The sequence below is a fragment of the Lagopus leucura genome, unplaced genomic scaffold, assembly GCF_019238085.1.
Source record: "Lagopus leucura isolate 7727_CA_CO unplaced genomic scaffold, USGS_WTPT01 35386-0_obj-0_obj, whole genome shotgun sequence".
Lineage (NCBI taxonomy): Eukaryota > Metazoa > Chordata > Aves > Galliformes > Phasianidae > Lagopus > Lagopus leucura.
In genome coordinates, this window is record NW_024968248.1 from 1 (window position 1) to 15,528 (window position 15,528).

Here is a 15,528-nt window from a genome sequence, read left to right on the forward strand (position 1 = left end):
CCCCCCCCCGAGCACCGCCCCGGGGCGGGGAGGAACCGGCAGCGCCGGCCCCGGGATCCCCCGCCCAACCTTGCCCGGGCCGGGGGCGGCCGAGGAGCTGCGGGGGGAGCGAGAGGGGGGGGTCCGTGCTGGGGGAGGCTGCGGGGCTGGGGCTCGTTTTGTACCGGAATAAAGCGCGTTTTTCCACGGCCCGGTTCTCCGTCTCCTTTTTTTTTGAGGGGGACGTCCGGCAGGGTCTCATCCTGCACCGCTGGGCGCCATCGGACCGGGGTGCACCGAAGGGGGGGTGGCGCGTCCCGGTGCCACCGCCCTGCGACCTCCGGCCACCGGGCGCCGCCGTCGGCCGAACGGAACGGGACGGGGCGGGCGGGGACGAGGAGGGCGGAACCGGGAGTCGAGGGGAGGAGACGGCACGGAGGCAGCGGCAGGTCCGGGGCCGCAAGTCCGGTAACGGGGATCGTCCGGGTCGGGAGTCCGGTAGCGGGGTGTTGGTACGGGGGGTCCGTTCCCGGTCGGTGCGGGGGTTCCGGTTCGTGCAGAGCTGCCGGGCTCCCAGACAGGAGATGCTGGGGAAGGTGGGGGGCCCCCCCCCCCCCCCCCCCCCGGGGGCCCGGGGGCGGGGGGGGGGGGGCCCGCGGGGGGGGGGGGGGGGGGGGCCGGGTCGGGGGGGGGGGGGGCCCCCCCCGGGGGGGGGGGGGGGGGGGCCCCCCCCCCCCCCCCCCCTTCGGGCCACCCTCCACGTTCGGTGCTGTGCCCCAGAATTGGGGCCGCTGCTATCCGTGTCCCACCTCACACCGCAGGACCCCATCTGTCCAACGGCTGCCAGCACCGAGGGGGACCCTGAGGGCAGCTGCACGGCCCGGACGGACGGACGAGGGGTGACGCTGCCGTCGGTGCCCCGGTTCAGGATGGCAGGCCGGGATCACGCACCCTCATCCTGCGACTGCTTCGTGGCGCTGCCTCCGCACACCGCAGCGCCCGCTGTCGTCTTCGGCAAGAACGCCGACCGCCCGCGGCACGAAGTGCAGGAAATCGCCTACATCCCCTCCGCCGTCCATCGCCCCGGGGACAAAGTGCAGGTGAGAACCGTGCCAGGGCAGCGGCGTGACGGCTCTCGGTGTCCCCGTGCCAGCGGTGTGATGAGCGCGCTGGGTCTCAGCCCTGCCGTCTCCCCTCAGTGCACCTACATCGAGATCGAGCAGGTGGAGCGGACCCACGCGGTGGTGCTGAGCCGTCCTGCCTGGCTGTGGGGTGCCGAGATGGGTGCCAACGAGCACGGTGTCTGCGTGGGCAACGAGGGCGTATGGACCCGTGAGCCTGTTGGGGAGGATGAGGCGCTGCTGGGTATGGACCTGGTGAGGTGAGGAGCATCCCCTCATCACCCCGCAGTTCCCCTGGGGTGCACGTGGCCCATGGGGTGCCGCCGTGCTGCAGGCTGGGCTTGGAGAGGGGCGGCTCTGCCCGGGAAGCATTGGATGTCATCACAGCCCTGCTGGAGAAGCACGGGCAGGGTGGGAGCTGCAAGGAGGAGCCCACACCATTTGTGTACCACAACACCTTCCTGCTGGCTGATCGCCACGAGGCCTGGGTGCTGGAGACGGCCGGCAGCTATTGGGCAGCCCAGCAGATCCGAGGTGAGCAGGCACCGGCGGTGGTGGGAGCCTGTGAGCGCACACTCAGCTTCAGGCAGGGTTAATTTGGGGAGCCCCATCCCCCGGGGTCTGCCCCATACCTGACAAATCCTGAGCTCCACAGAGGGCAGCCGCAATATCTCCAACCAGCTCAGCATCGGGACGGACATCACAGCTGAGCATCCGGGGCTGCGGCAGCGAGCCCAGAGCCAGGGCTGGTGGAGCGGGGCTGGCCAGTTCAGCTTTGCTGAGGTCTTCTCCCTGGCACAGCAGCCACCACGCATGGAGGCTGCCAAAACCCGCTATCGTGCTGGCAAGGAGCTGCTGCAGCAGCACGCAGGTGAGGATGGGGATGGCAAGAGCAGCCCCCAGCTTGCTCCATGGCAGCCAGCAGCGACATGGGTCTGCTTTGCCTACCAGGACACATCACAGCAGAGACATTCATGGCCATCCTGAGGGACAAGGACAGCGGCATCTGCGTGGACTCGGAAGGTTTCCGCACGGCGGGCAGCATGGTGTCTGTGCTGCCCCAGGACCCTGCCTTGCCCTGCATCCATTTCTTCACAGCCACTCCGGACCCTTCCAGGTGAGGACTCCAGGATGATGAACACGAGACACAGCCGTGCCCTGGGCTGAGCGTCCCTTCTGCTTTCCACCAGGTCTGTCTTCAAACCCTTCATCTTCGTGCCCGGCCTTAAACCTGCACCGCAGGTGATTTCTCCCACCTTCCGTGACGACCCTGCCAAGAAGGTGCCACGCTTCCAGAGCGCCGTCGATCGGAGGCATGAGCTTTACCGCCGGCACCAGGCAGCGCTGGAGCTGATGGAGAAGGACCAGGTAGCAGCGAGCCCTTCCCGATGGCCCTCGTTCTGTCCCATGGCAACGTGGGAGGCGGTGGGATGTCCTGATGGCTCCCATCCTCAGCTTTTTTTTGTCCCCAACCCCACCAGGCGCGGGGCCGGGAGCTCCTGCAGACGCTGCGGGACCTGGAGAAGCAGGGCTTGGAGGCAGCGAACGCGCTGCTGGCAGGGAACGTGGCGCCAAGGCCGGAGGAGCTGGCTGAGCTCTTCTTCGACTGCGTGGATGCAGAGATGAAGTTTTACAAATAAACCCCACGCAGGTGGGTTAGGAGAGGAGAGGAGCTGAGGTCGGGCTCCAGCTCAGAACCCACAGCACTGTTCCCACCTGGGGGTGAGAAACCCTTCCTGGTGCCCCGTCCTGGTTCCTCACCTCCTCTCGTTTTGGAGCTGTGGAGGGGAATGGCTCCACCAGCACCTCCAGCCCTGAGCAATCAATCAGTGCTTGTGGTGTGAAAGGGGGGGTCCAGGGAGGGGGGGGGTAGGGTTCCCTTTCTCAGCTTGGCACGTTGTTCCCACCATTAGCAGAGCTGCTCACGTTCAGTCCCTCAGCAGAGGACCCAGGCTGCAGGGCTCTGCAGCAGACAGAGATCGACGTAAGAATAAAGAGGCTTTAATTCCAACTGTGCAGCACTGTGCTGGTGCCACGTACCTGAGGTGCTGCCTATTTCCCTGCCCCTTTGGTACAAGGTTCCCCTTGCAGGGCTGTGGGCCGGGGTTGGCTCAGGATGGCAGCTGGTTTTGGCTGCTGGCTTTGTCCAGGCTTTGCCTGGGGATGGAGCTGAGACTGCCCAGGGCCAGGGGCTGTGCTGGTTCCTGGGCTGGGGGGCAGGCAGCTCTCTGTGCCCAGTGAGCACAGCGATAAGGGGGGCAGCAGCAGACCCCTGTGCTCCTGCAGCTCCCGCAGACGGGCCTGGTGTTCCTCCAGGGCCTCCCTCTGCCTCCTCTGAGAGCGCCCAGCCAGCTCCTGCTGCAGGTCTGTGAAGAAATCTGCCAGGGATGGTGGGAAGGAGGGAGAGAGGAATGAGAAGAGAGCTCGCCACAGCCAGCTGAGCTCCTTGGTGTTTGTGTCACCCGTGGGGACACAGAGACCCCCAAGCATGCAGCATGTCTTGCTTCAGTCTGGGCACCTTTGCCTGTGGTGAACGGGGCACCCAGCTCAGAGAACAACTCATCGTCGCTATCCTCACTGCTGGAGCAATGTTTCTCCTCCTCTTTCTCATCTGGGACAGGATCCACGCAGCCATGGAGGGGCTGGGAGTCCAACTGCAGTAGATGGGGCAGGGCTCCCACCACCAGCTCCCTGCAAGCAGCAAGCAAACAGCAGACATGTTGGGAGAAGCACCGCAGCCCCCCCTGCCCCACCTGGGCAGATGCAGGCTCAGATTTCCTGGGTCTGGGTGAGGTGTTGAACACAACATTTGAGCTCACAGGGTTTTGGGGGCTTGCTCTCCCCCCCCTGCTCACCGTTTGGGGCTTTCCCAACCCACCTGTAGCCGGGTTGGTGGGTGCATTCATTTCCTGTCAAGTCCAGGAGGCGGAGGCTGCGGGGCAGCTCATCTGCACACATCAAAGGGAGGAAAAAAGACATTGAGAAGGGGGCTGAGCCCCACCTGCTCCGTGTGTGCAGCAAACCCTGCGTGCTGCTGCTGCCTCCTGGAGTGCTTCACATGCATTCCTGAGGCCACAGCCCTGCCGTGGGAAGCTGCCTCTCATCTCAAAGCTGGGGAAACTGAGGCAGGGAGGGAGGGGACACGTATTCCATACAATCTGATAGTGAGAAAAGAGGCTTCTCCCTTTCCCAGACTGTCACTGTTGCCTTTCTCACATCTGTCTGCAAACAGAAGATAGCACACTAGAAACACTGCAGAAGAGCAGAGGGAAAATGCCTCTCCATCCCTTCTCTTTGTGCCAGAAAACATCCAGGAGAGGATCCTCCCAGAAGGCTGAGGCAGTGTGAGCCTATCTGCACCATCTCTGCCTTGTAGGGGCAGGAAACACCTTCTGGGTTGAAGAGGGCTGGAGCGGTTCAGGTTGAGATCCCCGAGGCTGCCAGGAGCTGCTTTCCATGTTCTGCTGAAGCAGAACACAAGGTGGAAGCAGACACCTGGAGTTTGCTAGGGGAAAGGCTCACTCAAAGCCACCTGTGGGGCTCCCAGTGCCCTGCTGAGACACACACCCCAACCCCAGGATGGCTGTGCTGGAGTTCTGCTGGGACCCAAGTGCTTCAGAGTGCAGGGACAGGGCCAAGGCTCTGCTGGTGCCACCCCACCTGCATCCAGAGTCTGGATCTGGTTCTGGGACAGGTCCAGGAAGCGCAGGTGTTGCAGGGGCCGTAGGTTCTCCACCTTGCGGATGCAGTTTCCAGCCAGTGAGAGGAACCTGGGGAGCACAGGGAGGGCAGAAGCAGGAGCTGTGACCCCCCTCTGGAGATGGGACACTGTGGTCCCCAGGGTGACAGCCGTGCAGCATTGCTGGTCTGAGGATGGCAAACCCTTGTGACAAACCACTGCAAAGTCATCCTGTAACTTGAATGCTCCCTTGATCACATGCATCCCCTTAGTGGCACTCACTGCAGGTTGGCAAAGCAGTCCAGGTTCTCAATTTTCTCAATTCGGTTCTGGGGAAAAACAAAACAAAACAAAACAAAAAAACAAACACAACACAACAACATGATTTTCTACTGCATGGAAAATCAGAGTTCAGGAGCACTCCAGAATCATTCCAATCTCATGTGCAACAACAGTGTTCACCATCTCCTCTAGGAGCTTTATGGAGAGGGTGTGGGGGCTGCATGGGAGCTCCAGTAGAACTAAGGCTCCTCAGTTGGGTTTAGAAAAGCCAGAACCTCACTCAAATTATGTCATAGGAAGGGAGAACCAGAGGTCTCTCTGGCAGTGCTGGGGGGCAGAAATGGGGGTGTTTATGCTGGCCCCAAAGGAGGCTGTTCCCCATAGGACCAGGCTCTGCCTGCTACCTTACCCGCTGCAGGTAGAGGCTGTGAATCCCCGGCAGGCTCCCCAGCCTCCCAGTGGTGCAGATATCCTCCCGGTCCAAGCGGATGGTCTGGAGGGCTGGCAGCTCCTCGGAGCTGGTGAAAGGATTGTTCTGAGGGAGCCTGTTGTGCCCACCCTCCACCTGCTGGTCTCCCCATGGTTTCTCACCAGCTCTCTGGTCTCACGGTCTCCCCCAGCCCAGGAAAGCTCCGTGCAGCCATAAGGCGGTCAGTGAGGGTCACCCCCAGGGACATCTGCTCACAACCTGGAGGAAACCAGGCTCAGCAGCGGCTTCAACCCCCTGCATCCCAGTCAGCAGGCTCTGTGACGGCACACTCACCCCCAGGCAGAGCCTCCTCCTCCCCAGCCACGGTGGGTGCTGGCGAGCAGGATCTCTGCCCCCTCGTCGTGACCTTGTGCTGTGCGGATAGGGGGATGCGCGGGAGGGCTGGGGCAGACATGTCGCCTCCGTGAGGGGAAAAGGCACCGGGTAGAAAGAGAGAGGCAGCAATGGGAGGGGAATAAACGGGGAGCGGGAACAGGCGGGAACAGGAGGGCCAGGGATGCGCCGGGCCGGGTGGGCAGCAGGCCCAGCCCAGAACACTGCGACCCACAAGCAGGCCGCAGCGCGCCGGTTGCTAAGAGACGGGACGCGCCGGAAGGAGCGCACCGGAAGGGGCGGGGCTTTACAGCACCCCGGCGCATGCGCGCAACCGACGCCCCGCCTCCCCACAAGGCTCCGCGCATCCGCGGCAAAGATGGCGGCGCTGAGCGGCCCTGCGCCGTGGCGGCGGGGTGAGTGCGGGGCTCGGGCGGGCACGGTGCTCCTTTCCGCGGCCCGGCTCCCTCCCTGCTCCTCCTGAGCGCTTCTCTGTCCCCGCAGGCTGGCTGCCCGCCCTGCAGCTCGTCCGGCGCGCCTCTAAGGCGGTCACCCGGCACTGGAAGGCCATGCACTTCCAGCGCCAGAAGCTGATGGCCGTCACCGAGTACATCGCGCCGAGGCCCGCCGTCCCCGAGCGCTGCCTGCCTGCTAAGAGGAAGGCGGAGAAGGAGGAGGAGGAGGAGGTAACGCTGGGCCGCCCCAGGAGCTGCGGGCTGCACGCTGTAGGCCCCGTGCAGGCCCAGCGGTGTCCCCCAGGTGCGGGGCCGTGGCGCTCCCGTGGCCGCTTCCTCTCTGCAGGAGTACGGCTACGCCCGGCTGCTCCGGCGGCAGGTGGAGGAGGTGTTCCGGGACAACCGGATGGTCGCGGTGTGTCAATACAACTACATGCCCGGGGAGGATATGGTGCTGATGAGGCACTACCTGCGGAAGCACAATATTGAGGTCAAATTCGTCCTGAACGAGGTAGGGGGCTGGGGAAGCTGCAGGGCTCCCCCTGCTGCAGCCCCCAGGCCTCCTTCCCCTCCACTGAGTGCTGCCTCCCACAGATCGTCCGCCCAGTGCTGTCCCAGTCTCGCTATAAGAACCTCCTCCCGCTCTTTGTGTCCCGCAATATCCTTCTGGTGAGCCCAGAAACGAAGGCCAAGGAGATGCTGCGCATCCTGAAGGGAGTGCCGCAGATCAACCTGCTGGGTGAGAGCCCGGGGCTCCTGCATGATGCAGCTGGGGGAGGAGAGGTTGGATATCGGGAACAGGTTCTTCACCAGAGGGTTGTGGGCATGGACCAAGCTGCCCAGATCATGGTACCGAGTTCAGGAAGCATCTGGATGGCATTCTTAGCCATGTGATCTTTGGGTGGTCCTGTGTGGATCCTTATGGGTCCCTTAAACCTCGGGATATTCTGTGATTCTTTGAAGTGGTTCCCCAGGCGTGAGGAGGAGATGGGGGCAGAGCAGCTGCTTGTGGGGTTGCAGCTGTCCCCTGTCCCCATCTTGGCAGCCTTCAATGCCAGGAGCTCCAGCACAAACACTTCAGTCCTCGCAGCACACTGCTGCCCCTCAGCTGTGCCTGCTTCTCTTTCAGGTGCCTGCATTGACGACACCATCCTGAGCAGGCAGGGGGTGGAGAACTTTGCCAAGCTCCCCTCACTGGAGGCCTCGCAGGGGCAGACGCTGGGCGCCCTGGCACTCCTGCCCTCCCAGACGTGTTCCATGCTGCAGCACGGAGCCGCACACCTCACAGCACTGCTGGACGGGCACATCCACCAGCTGCAGGCTGGGGCTGGCAAGACAGAGAGCCCAGCAGGGACAGAGCCTGCCCAGAGCTCGGGGACACAGTGACACTCATCCCCAGCCCCCAGTTGTGCCCATTCACCAGCTGTGCTTGCAGGCAGGGCTTGGAGGTTCAGCCATGCATGGGCAACCAGCAGTGGGTCTGAGTGCAGCGCTGCTGGCCCAGCTCATCCCTTTGCTCCGCTCCAGTGCTCTCCATCCAGTCTGCATGCACCAGTGGCACATGGGGTCAGCCCAGCTGTGCTTTGGGTGCTGTGGGACGTGCTGAGGGAAGCTCTGGTTCTGACTGAAGGGGGCAGAGACCTGTGGCAGTGCTGGCACGGAGGACATCCAATGCTCTGAGCCACCAGTGGCGTGCAGGAGTGTGCTGCAGCTCTCCCTGTATGGCGGGCATGGAGCTGAGCGCGTGGGGCTGCTGGCTGTTGCATTAAAGTTGGCTGCGTGGTGGTAGCGATCCTGGAGGCCTGGTTCATCTCTGGGAAGGGTGGGCTGGGGGTTCTTCTGCATTCTCAAGTATGAGTTCAAATGCATCCTTCTCCTTGGCCCCCATCTCTCCATTGTCACAGCAGAGCCCCAGCCGGGCAGGAGCTGTGGTGGGGTGGGAAGGAGACCCCAAAGCCCCGGGTGGGTTTCCCTGCTCCGTGGGGCGCCGCAGTGGGGTGTGGGGCAGAGCAAGGGGAGCTCAGCCTGGGGGAGGCCGCGTTGTGGCTCTGTTGCTCTCAACGCGTCCGATTTCCCGGGGCGAGGAAGGGTTTGGGGAAGGGGGAGGGCGCGGGCTGAGCGCTCCGGGGTCGGACGCGATCCCAACGCACGGAGCCTCCGGTGCAGCCGGCAAAGTTGGGGCGGCGGTACCGCGGCGGGGTCTCGGGGCTCTCGGCGCTGTCGGCTCCGGTCCTCCACGGTGCAGGGGGCAGAACCGAGCGGCTGTGACCCGGTGCCTCCGCCTCCTTCCGTGTTCCGCTTCCTGCAACCGCCGGGCGGGATGCGACCGGCCCCGGCCCTGGCTCTGCGCCCGTCGTCCGCACAGGTGAACAACCGGGAACCACCGGGGGAGGAGGGGGGCGGGGGGGCTCCGGTCCCGCTCCCCTTTCAACGGGCGTCTGCTGCCCGCCGGGGCCGGGCGCGCTGCCCCGCTCCGGGGCTGACGGCGGTGGGGTCGGGCTGAGCGATGCGCGGGGATTTTCCCGTTACCGGAGGGGCGTCGGGGCCGCTGCTGCGGGACGGCGCGGAGACCCCCGGACCGTCCGCATCCCCTCTGCTCTCGGACGGGGCCGCGGCTGCCGCTTCCCGTTGTCGGAGGGGCTCCCGGGGCAGCGCTGGGCGAGGGGGTGGGGGGGGGGGGCGAGAAGGGGAACCCACCGAGCTGCTCGTGGGATGCGGACCGGACTCTGGACCCGCCGTACGGGCGAGGTAAGGCGGGGCAGGGCGGGGCGGCACCGGGCACGGCTTCCGGCTCCGGGAGGAACCTCCGTGGGGAAACTGAGGCACGGGGACACCGCTCTGCCCGGGCGTGGGCACCCACGGAGCGGGGAGGTGCGGGTTGTGGGCGTGCAGGGGACGGTTCTGCTTTGCCCCCATCCCGGGACCGCTCCGTTGCCCTTGGTGGGGGGCAGCAGGGCTGCGGGTAGGGGGGTCCCCAGCCGGGGACCTCCACACAGGGGTCCCTGACCAGGCTCCCCCTCCCCACAGTGGGTCCCACCTCCTGGACTGTGACAGCTGAGCTCAGACCCTTCAGCGTGGACCCTCCTGTGCCCACTGGCCATGGGCAGCCATGAAAAGGATCCATCTTCTCCCAGAAAGGCCCTGTCACGCTCCAACAGCACCGTGTCTTCCAAGCACAGCAGCATCCAGCAGGTCGGGGACCTCAGTGGGATCCAAACTGCATCCAGCCTCAGGGGTGTTGTGGGGTCTCAGGCGGGCTTCACTCTGCTCTGATCAGAGGGATACAGAGATGCCCTGGTACCCCTGGGGGACAAGGTGGGAGCTGGAAGCGGTGGCTGTTGCAGGATCCCTCCTGCTGACCTCTGTCTCCATAGGGCTCGGAGAGCTGGGAGGTGGTGGAGGAGCCACGAGGTCGGGGCAGCCCAGGCCGGGATCCGGAGAGGCAGGAGGGCTACCTGCTCAAGAAGAGAAAGTGGCCCCTGAAGGGCTGGCACAAGGTAACGGGGTGCTGGGGGCAGCGTGCCCGGCCCTGCGCAGGTTTAGGCCCCTGCAATGGGGGCTGTAGGGATTCACCTCTGTCTCTGTCCCCAGAGGTACTTTGTGCTGGAAAATGGCATCCTGAAATATGCCACCACGCGCCAGGATGTGAGTATGGGGCTGAGCTGCGCCTGTGCAGCCTCCCTATGGGATCTGGTTGGGGGGAGACCCCATTTTGCCATAAGGAAGGGAGTCTCCTCTTGACTGGGGTCCCTGGGCTCCCCAGGTCCTCAAGGGCAAGCTGCACGGTGCCATTGATGTCCGTCAGTCTGTCATGTCCGTCAACAAGAAGGCGCAGCGGGTGGACCTGGACACAGAGGAGAACATCTACCACCTCAAGGTCTGGGGGCACCCAGAAGGAGATGGAGCTGGGGCTCGGAGGGGACTGGGCTGTTCGCTCCCACACACCCACCGTCTGTCCCACAGATCAAATCTGCAGAGCTCTTTGCCAGCTGGGTGAGCAGCCTCTGCTCCCATCATCAGGGGGAGAGTCCAGACCCATTCGCTTCTGCCAGGAGGACCCCCAGCTCCTCACAGGTCGGTGGCATCTTGGGGTGGACACGTGGGACCGTGTCTGGGAATGGGGCTCCTGATGGCATCCTTTCTATCTTCAGGGTCTGTGGACACGGATCATGCCCTCTGGCAGCGCCCCTGCCCTGTCTGCCCTCGCCAGCTCCAGGGACAAGGTGGATGCGTGGCTGAAGGACAGTGAGGGGCTGGAGCGCTGCTCAGCTGGTGAGCAGGAAAGGGAGGGGCCCCACTTCCATCATCCCCATCTCCATCGTCTCCATCCCCATCCCTGACCGAAGCACCTCCGCTCCCACTCAGAGCTGTCAGCGTGCCAGGCACAGCTGCGGGAGCTGACAGAGATGCTGCAGAGCCTCGAGTCCCTGCACCGCATCCCCTCCGCGCCCCTCATCTCCAGCACCCAGGTGAGTGCCAGAGTGTGGGGCCGATCCTCGCAGCCCCCAGCCCCGCTCTCACTGCCCATCCCCCTCCCGCAGCCCTCAGCTGCCACGGAGAGGCCCAAGAAGGGTCGGAGGACCACCAGGATGTGGTGCACTCAGAGCTTTGCCAAGGATGACACCATCGGACGGGTGAGGCGGGTGCAGGCCCTGTGTGTGCCGAACCCGGGGCTGGATCTCTTGCTGAGCCCCCTTTCCCCTCCAGGTGGGGCGGCTGCACGGCTCCGTCCCCAACCTTTCGCGTTACCTGGAGCCCAGCCAGGGCCAGCTGCCCTTCAGCCTGCCTCCTGAGTACAGCCAGCTGCAGCGCAGCTTCTGGATGCTGGCACAGAAAGGTGGGCCACGGGGGGCAGCCCCAGCGGGGGGGACTGCGGGGAGGGGAAATGATGCCACAACCTCACCGCCCGCCCCTGTCCCTGCAGTGCACGGCTCACTCAGCAGCGTGGTGACGGCACTGACGGCTGAGAGGGCTCGCCTGGAGGACATGCAGCGGGCATTGGACCGTCGACGCTCAGCCCCACGCCCCGGCAGTGCTGGTCCCACTGGGGTGAGAGGGGCTGTGGGCCTGAGGGGGCCGTGCTGGGGTCAGGGGGCACAGGTCTGGAGGGGCTGCCCCTGTCCTGGGGGTGCGCTGCAAGTCATCGCGGCTTTGTCCAAATGCTGGGGGTCTGGGTGACCCTGTGTGTACACCTGAGCCCCTGCATGGAATTGGGAGGATGCTGTGGGGGATTTGGCTCAGCTCAGCCCCTCCGCAGGCCCCCCTGCCAGGCCTGGAGCCACGGGATGGGCTGCAGCGCTTCCATTCACTCTCCGTTTCCTCTGACACCACCATGGACTCCTTTGCCTCACTACTCCCCGATGAGGTGATGTGGGGGCAGGGGATGGGACCGGGGGGGCAATGGAGTGGATGCTGAGCCCTGCTGTCCCTGCAGCCCGACATGCTGCCTGCCAAAGGCCGGGAGCAGCAGCGCTCGCAGCGCAGCATCGCCTCGCTGGCCGATTCGCACACTGAGTTCTTCGATGCCTGTGAGGTGTTCCTCTCTGCCAGCTCCTCTGAGAATGAGGTGGGGGATCTTAGGATAGGGATGGGCAGGGAGGGCTCTGCAAAGCCGAATGGGACCCCCAGGCTTGGTGCTGCTCCAGTCAGTTCATCTCTCTGTTCTCTCACCCCCTTCCTCTCCATTAGCCAGCCCAGGCCTCCATGTCCTCTCTTGTTCCTTTGTCTCTTCCAGCTACCCACAGTCCCCCCAAACAGGGTGTTTGGGGGATCCCCACTCTCTGAGCCTAGTAGTGGAACCAGGCTTCCCCCCCCAGCTCCCTCCATCCCTCAGTCCCTGCATCCCCGTACTGTTCCCATGTTGGATCCCCCAGTCCTGTCCCACACAACCAACCTCCTCCACGGGTGCCCTTCCCACCAACCCCCCCGCTGGGTGACCCCCACCCCCCCTGCAGCCCACCCGACTGTGCCCGTCCCCAGGCGTCGGATGATGAGTCCTGCATCAGTGAAGCTACCAACAGTATTGATGAGGATCTGGCCGAGCCGGTGGGGCCTGGACGTCCCCAAACAGGTACAGAACATGTAGGTGGGGAGACAGGGTGCTGGAGCAGGGGCACGCCACTTCACATCCCAACGTCCCACAGGAATGGACAGCCTAGGGGGGCTGGTGGAGCTGCCCTCACTGGAGCTGCCAGGGCCGGGACCACAGCGTCGGAGCCGTCTGCCTGCTCCCCCCGCACCACCGGGGGATGTGAGCCTGTGGGGGCTGCTGCGGAGCAGCGTGGGCAAGGATCTGTCCCGTGTGGCTCTGCCGGTGCAGCTGAATGAGCCCCTCAACACCCTGCAGCGCCTGTGTGAGGAGTTGGAGTACAGCACACTGCTCGACCGCGCCGCCCGTGCACGGGACCCCCGGCAGCGCCTGGTGGGGGACATGGGGTGGGGGATGTGGGTGGGGTGGGTGGGGGGACACACAGGGTGAGAGACATAGGTTGGAGTGATGTAGGGTGGGGGAGCGCAGGGGGGGACGTGGATTGGGACAGATATGTGTGGGGGATCATCAGTTGAGGGGATGTGGGGTGGTGGGACACAGGTGGTGGGACAGATTGGGGTGAACGTGGAGGGACGTGGAATTGGGGGACGTGGGTTGGGGAGACACGAGGTTGGTGGGAAATGGGTTACATGGATGTGGAAGGGAGGACACAGAAGGACGTGAGTGAGGTTAGGGGACGCCCCAAGTGGGATGAGTTTGCCCTGGCCCCCCCAGTGCATTGACCCAGGTGTGGCTGTGCAGGTCTACGTGGCTGCCTTCGCTGTGTCTGCCTATGCCTCCACCTTCTACCGTGCGGGCAGCAAACCCTTCAACCCAGTGCTGGGTGAGACCTACGAGTGTGTGCGGCCCGACCGCGGCTTCCGCTTCATCAGCGAGCAGGTAACGTGGGGCTGGGTGGGAAGGGAGGGGCATGGGGGGGCCAGAGGGGCAGCGACTCTTCCTTTATCCTCCCCCAGGTCAGCCATCACCCCCCCATCTCCGCTTGCCACGCCGAGTCTGACAACTTCGTCTTCTGGCAAGGTGGGTGTGGGGATGCAGGGGCCACGTAAGGGGTCACAGAGTGGGCCGGATCCTCACCTGCCGCCGTCCTCCAGACATGAGATGGAAGAACAAATTCTGGGGCAAATCCTTGGAGATCGTCCCTGTGGGCACCGTCAACGTCCGCCTGCCCAGGTGAGCGCCAACCTACCTCCCACCCCCTCCAGCCCTCTACTCGCGGCCCCTTCCCTCCCCCCCCTCAAATTCAGCCGGCTGTCGGCAGGTCTGGGGACCACTTCGAGTGGAACAAGGTCACCACCTGCATCCACAACGTGCTCAGCGGCCCGCGCTGGATCGAGCACTACGGCGAGGTGCTGATCCGCAACACGCGGGACGCCTCCTACCACTGCAAGATCACCTTCTGCAAGGTGCGCCCCGCCCACCGCTCGGCCACGCCCCCTCTCTTGGCCACACCCCCTCGATGTGCTCTGGCTCCGCCCACACGGCGCCGGATCCCGGTGTATTACTATAGTCTGGCCCCGCCCCCCGACAGGGCCCCGCCCATTCGCCGATCTTCTCAGCCAATCACTGGCCCTCGTTTGCCTCGCTCCTTTCCCACGCGTGCCGCATCCTTTCTGAATGGCCCCACCTCCCGAATCCCCGCCCTTTGTGAATGATCCCAGCCTTTCTTCATGGCGCCGCTCCTTCTTAGTGACTCCGCCCTTTCTAAATGGCCCCTTTGGAACGGCCGTGCCTTTAACCCTTCCCCGTAACCCCACCCCTCCCGGCCCCATCCTTTCCCACTGCCCCCCACGCCTCCCCTTCCTCCCCAGGCACGGTATTGGGGCGCGGGTGCCAACGAAGTGCAGGGCGCGGTGCTGAGCCGCAGCGGGGCCGTGGTGGAGCGCCTGGCCGGCAAATGGCACGAAGGGCTGTTCCGTGGGCCAGCCCCAGGGCAGTGCGTCTGGAGAGCCAGTAAGGAGCCGGGGGGGGGCACAGTAGGGGGGGGGATGCTTAGGATGCTATGGGAGTGCTGAGCATGTGACCCTCCCCAACCCCCCCATCAGACCCTATGCCCACCGAACACGAGCGAAACTACGGCTTCACCCAGTTCGCGCTGGAGCTGAACGAGCTCACGCCTGAGCTGCGCAGGGTGCTGCCCTCCACCGACACGCGCCTGCGGCCCGACCAGCGGTGAGCAGCATGGGGATGGGGGCTGTGTGCCGGGGTGGGGGGAAGGGGGGGCGGCTCCTTACAGCTCTTGGCCCCCCCCTGCAGGTACCTGGAGGAGGGCAACGTGGCGGCAGCTGAGGCGCAGAAGCGTCAGATCGAGCAGCTGCAGCGGGACAGGCGCCGCGTGATGGAGGAGAACAACATCACACACCAGGCACGCTTCTTCAGGTAGGGAACAGGGCGGAGGGGGGGGGGGGGGGGGGAGGGGGGCCCCGCCGGGGGGTTGGCCCCCCCCCCCCCCCCCCCCCCCCCCCGGGGGGGGGCGGCCGCGGGGGGGGGGGGGGGGGGGCCCCAATGGGGGCGCAGCTGAGGTGTGGCCCCCCCAACCCCCACCCCATCCTCAGGCGGCTGACAGATGCCAGTGGCAAGGAGTCGTGGGTGACCAATAATACCTACTGGAAGCTGCGTCTGGACCCTGGCTTTGCCCACCTTGACAGCGCTGTGCTCTGGTAGCAGCCCCTCATGGGCTGAGCCCCCCCTGCCCCCCAAGTACTGGGGTGCAGGACCCCCCCCCCACGGCTGTCAGTGGGCAGGCAGTGCCCAGCCCCGGCAGTTCCCAGCACAAAACTGTGATTTCAAAACAAGCAGGAATTGCCCCCATCCCCTGGGTGGGGTGGGGGTCCTGAGGTGCCTGCAGGCGGGCAGCCTCCCCCCATCTCTCCCCCCCACCCCCAGCTGCACAGGCAGCTCTGCTGTAATAAAGGCTGCAGAGACACTGGGGGCTGCGGTGCTCTTCCTTCCTGCCGGTCTCGGGACCCCACCCCCAGCCCCCCCCGTGCCTCAGTTTCCCTCCACCCGCCCACAGAGGACAGAAAAGAGGCCTCACCCACAGCGTCCCCTTTATTGCGAGATATGCTGCTGCCCCCCACCCCGCACCGGGCATGTGGGGCTCAATAAATACTTCAGCATGAACCCCCCCATAACCACCAAGAACAACAAAAAACACCCCC

At 64.9% G+C, this 15,528-nt stretch overlaps 4 protein-coding genes across 5 annotated transcripts; 3 read left to right on the forward strand and 1 right to left on the reverse strand.

Annotated features, from left to right (window-relative positions):
* The first annotated feature begins 396 nt into the window (after nt 1–396).
* Nucleotides 397–3,111, forward strand: SCRN2 (secernin 2). 2 transcript variants are annotated; one of them, XM_042894375.1, is made up of 9 exons: nt 426–491; nt 801–1,079; nt 1,179–1,360; nt 1,435–1,634; nt 1,756–1,971; nt 2,052–2,217; nt 2,291–2,468; nt 2,582–2,751; nt 3,014–3,111. In XM_042894375.1, the coding sequence occupies exons 2-8, from the start codon at nt 909–911 to the stop codon at nt 2,738–2,740; spliced, it is 1,272 nt and encodes a 423-aa protein (XP_042750309.1). In that variant the 5' UTR covers nt 426–491; nt 801–908; the 3' UTR covers nt 2,741–2,751; nt 3,014–3,111. The 2 variants fall into 2 exon arrangements, with proteins under 2 accessions (XP_042750308.1, XP_042750309.1); XM_042894374.1 differs by having other exon boundaries at nt 397–428; nt 2,582–3,111.
* Nucleotides 3,112–3,113: 2 nt separating this feature from the next.
* On the reverse strand, nt 3,114–6,095 carry LRRC46 (leucine rich repeat containing 46). The gene is made up of 8 exons (XM_042894376.1): nt 5,825–6,095; nt 5,653–5,749; nt 5,471–5,579; nt 5,062–5,108; nt 4,761–4,870; nt 3,979–4,048; nt 3,619–3,791; nt 3,114–3,478 (listed from the first exon to the last, which is right to left on the reverse strand). The coding sequence occupies exons 1-8, from the start codon at nt 5,943–5,945 to the stop codon at nt 3,153–3,155; spliced, it is 1,053 nt and encodes a 350-aa protein (XP_042750310.1). The 5' UTR covers nt 5,946–6,095; the 3' UTR covers nt 3,114–3,152.
* Nucleotides 6,096–6,242: 147 nt separating this feature from the next.
* On the forward strand, nt 6,243–8,110 carry MRPL10 (mitochondrial ribosomal protein L10). Its single transcript, XM_042894377.1, has 5 exons — nt 6,243–6,279; nt 6,368–6,549; nt 6,665–6,829; nt 6,913–7,057; nt 7,448–8,110. The coding sequence occupies exons 1-5, from the start codon at nt 6,243–6,245 to the stop codon at nt 7,702–7,704; spliced, it is 786 nt and encodes a 261-aa protein (XP_042750311.1). The 3' UTR covers nt 7,705–8,110.
* Nucleotides 8,111–8,615: 505 nt separating this feature from the next.
* On the forward strand, nt 8,616–15,293 carry OSBPL7 (oxysterol binding protein like 7). Its single transcript, XM_042894373.1, has 23 exons — nt 8,616–8,683; nt 9,346–9,510; nt 9,693–9,815; nt 9,910–9,963; nt 10,082–10,195; nt 10,282–10,392; nt 10,470–10,590; nt 10,684–10,787; nt 10,860–10,952; nt 11,026–11,155; nt 11,243–11,367; nt 11,576–11,683; nt 11,753–11,884; nt 12,298–12,388; nt 12,462–12,739; nt 13,109–13,246; nt 13,324–13,387; nt 13,462–13,540; nt 13,629–13,773; nt 14,179–14,320; nt 14,413–14,539; nt 14,624–14,746; nt 14,923–15,293. Exons 2-23 carry the CDS (start codon nt 9,418–9,420, stop codon nt 15,029–15,031), a joined length of 2,604 nt encoding a protein of 867 aa, XP_042750307.1. The 5' UTR covers nt 8,616–8,683; nt 9,346–9,417; the 3' UTR covers nt 15,032–15,293.
* The last annotated feature ends 235 nt before the right edge of the window (nt 15,294–15,528 follow it).

What these genes read in the sequence shown, in the direction of transcription:
- SCRN2 (XM_042894374.1), top strand. Translation starts at nt 909, where the DNA reads ATGGCAGGCCGGGATCACGCACCCTCATCCTGCGACTGCTTCGTGGCG. An exon ending in CTGGGTATGGACCTGGTGAG is followed by an intron (nt 1,361 to 1,434) that starts GTGAGGAGCATC and finishes GCCGTGCTGCAG; the next exon opens with GCTGGGCTTGGAGAGGGGCG. An exon ending in GCCACTCCGGACCCTTCCAG is followed by an intron (nt 2,218 to 2,290) that starts GTGAGGACTCCA and finishes GCTTTCCACCAG; the next exon opens with GTCTGTCTTCAAACCCTTCA.
- LRRC46 (XM_042894376.1), bottom strand. Translation starts at nt 5,945, where the DNA reads ATGTCTGCCCCAGCCCTCCCGCGCATCCCCCTATCCGCACAGCACAAG. An exon ending in GGAGGAGGCTCTGCCTGGGG is followed by an intron (nt 5,750 to 5,824) that starts GTGAGTGTGCCG and finishes GGTTTCCTCCAG; the next exon opens with GTTGTGAGCAGATGTCCCTG. An exon ending in CCCGTTCACCACAGGCAAAG is followed by an intron (nt 3,479 to 3,618) that starts GTGCCCAGACTG and finishes CATCCCTGGCAG; the next exon opens with ATTTCTTCACAGACCTGCAG.
- MRPL10 (XM_042894377.1), top strand. Translation starts at nt 6,243, where the DNA reads ATGGCGGCGCTGAGCGGCCCTGCGCCGTGGCGGCGGG. An exon ending in CCCTGCGCCGTGGCGGCGGG is followed by an intron (nt 6,280 to 6,367) that starts GTGAGTGCGGGG and finishes CTGTCCCCGCAG; the next exon opens with GCTGGCTGCCCGCCCTGCAG. An exon ending in GCCGCAGATCAACCTGCTGG is followed by an intron (nt 7,058 to 7,447) that starts GTGAGAGCCCGG and finishes CTTCTCTTTCAG; the next exon opens with GTGCCTGCATTGACGACACC.
- OSBPL7 (XM_042894373.1), top strand. Translation starts at nt 9,418, where the DNA reads ATGGGCAGCCATGAAAAGGATCCATCTTCTCCCAGAAAGGCCCTGTCA. An exon ending in CAACTTCGTCTTCTGGCAAG is followed by an intron (nt 13,388 to 13,461) that starts GTGGGTGTGGGG and finishes GCCGTCCTCCAG; the next exon opens with ACATGAGATGGAAGAACAAA. An exon ending in GCAAGATCACCTTCTGCAAG is followed by an intron (nt 13,774 to 14,178) that starts GTGCGCCCCGCC and finishes CTTCCTCCCCAG; the next exon opens with GCACGGTATTGGGGCGCGGG.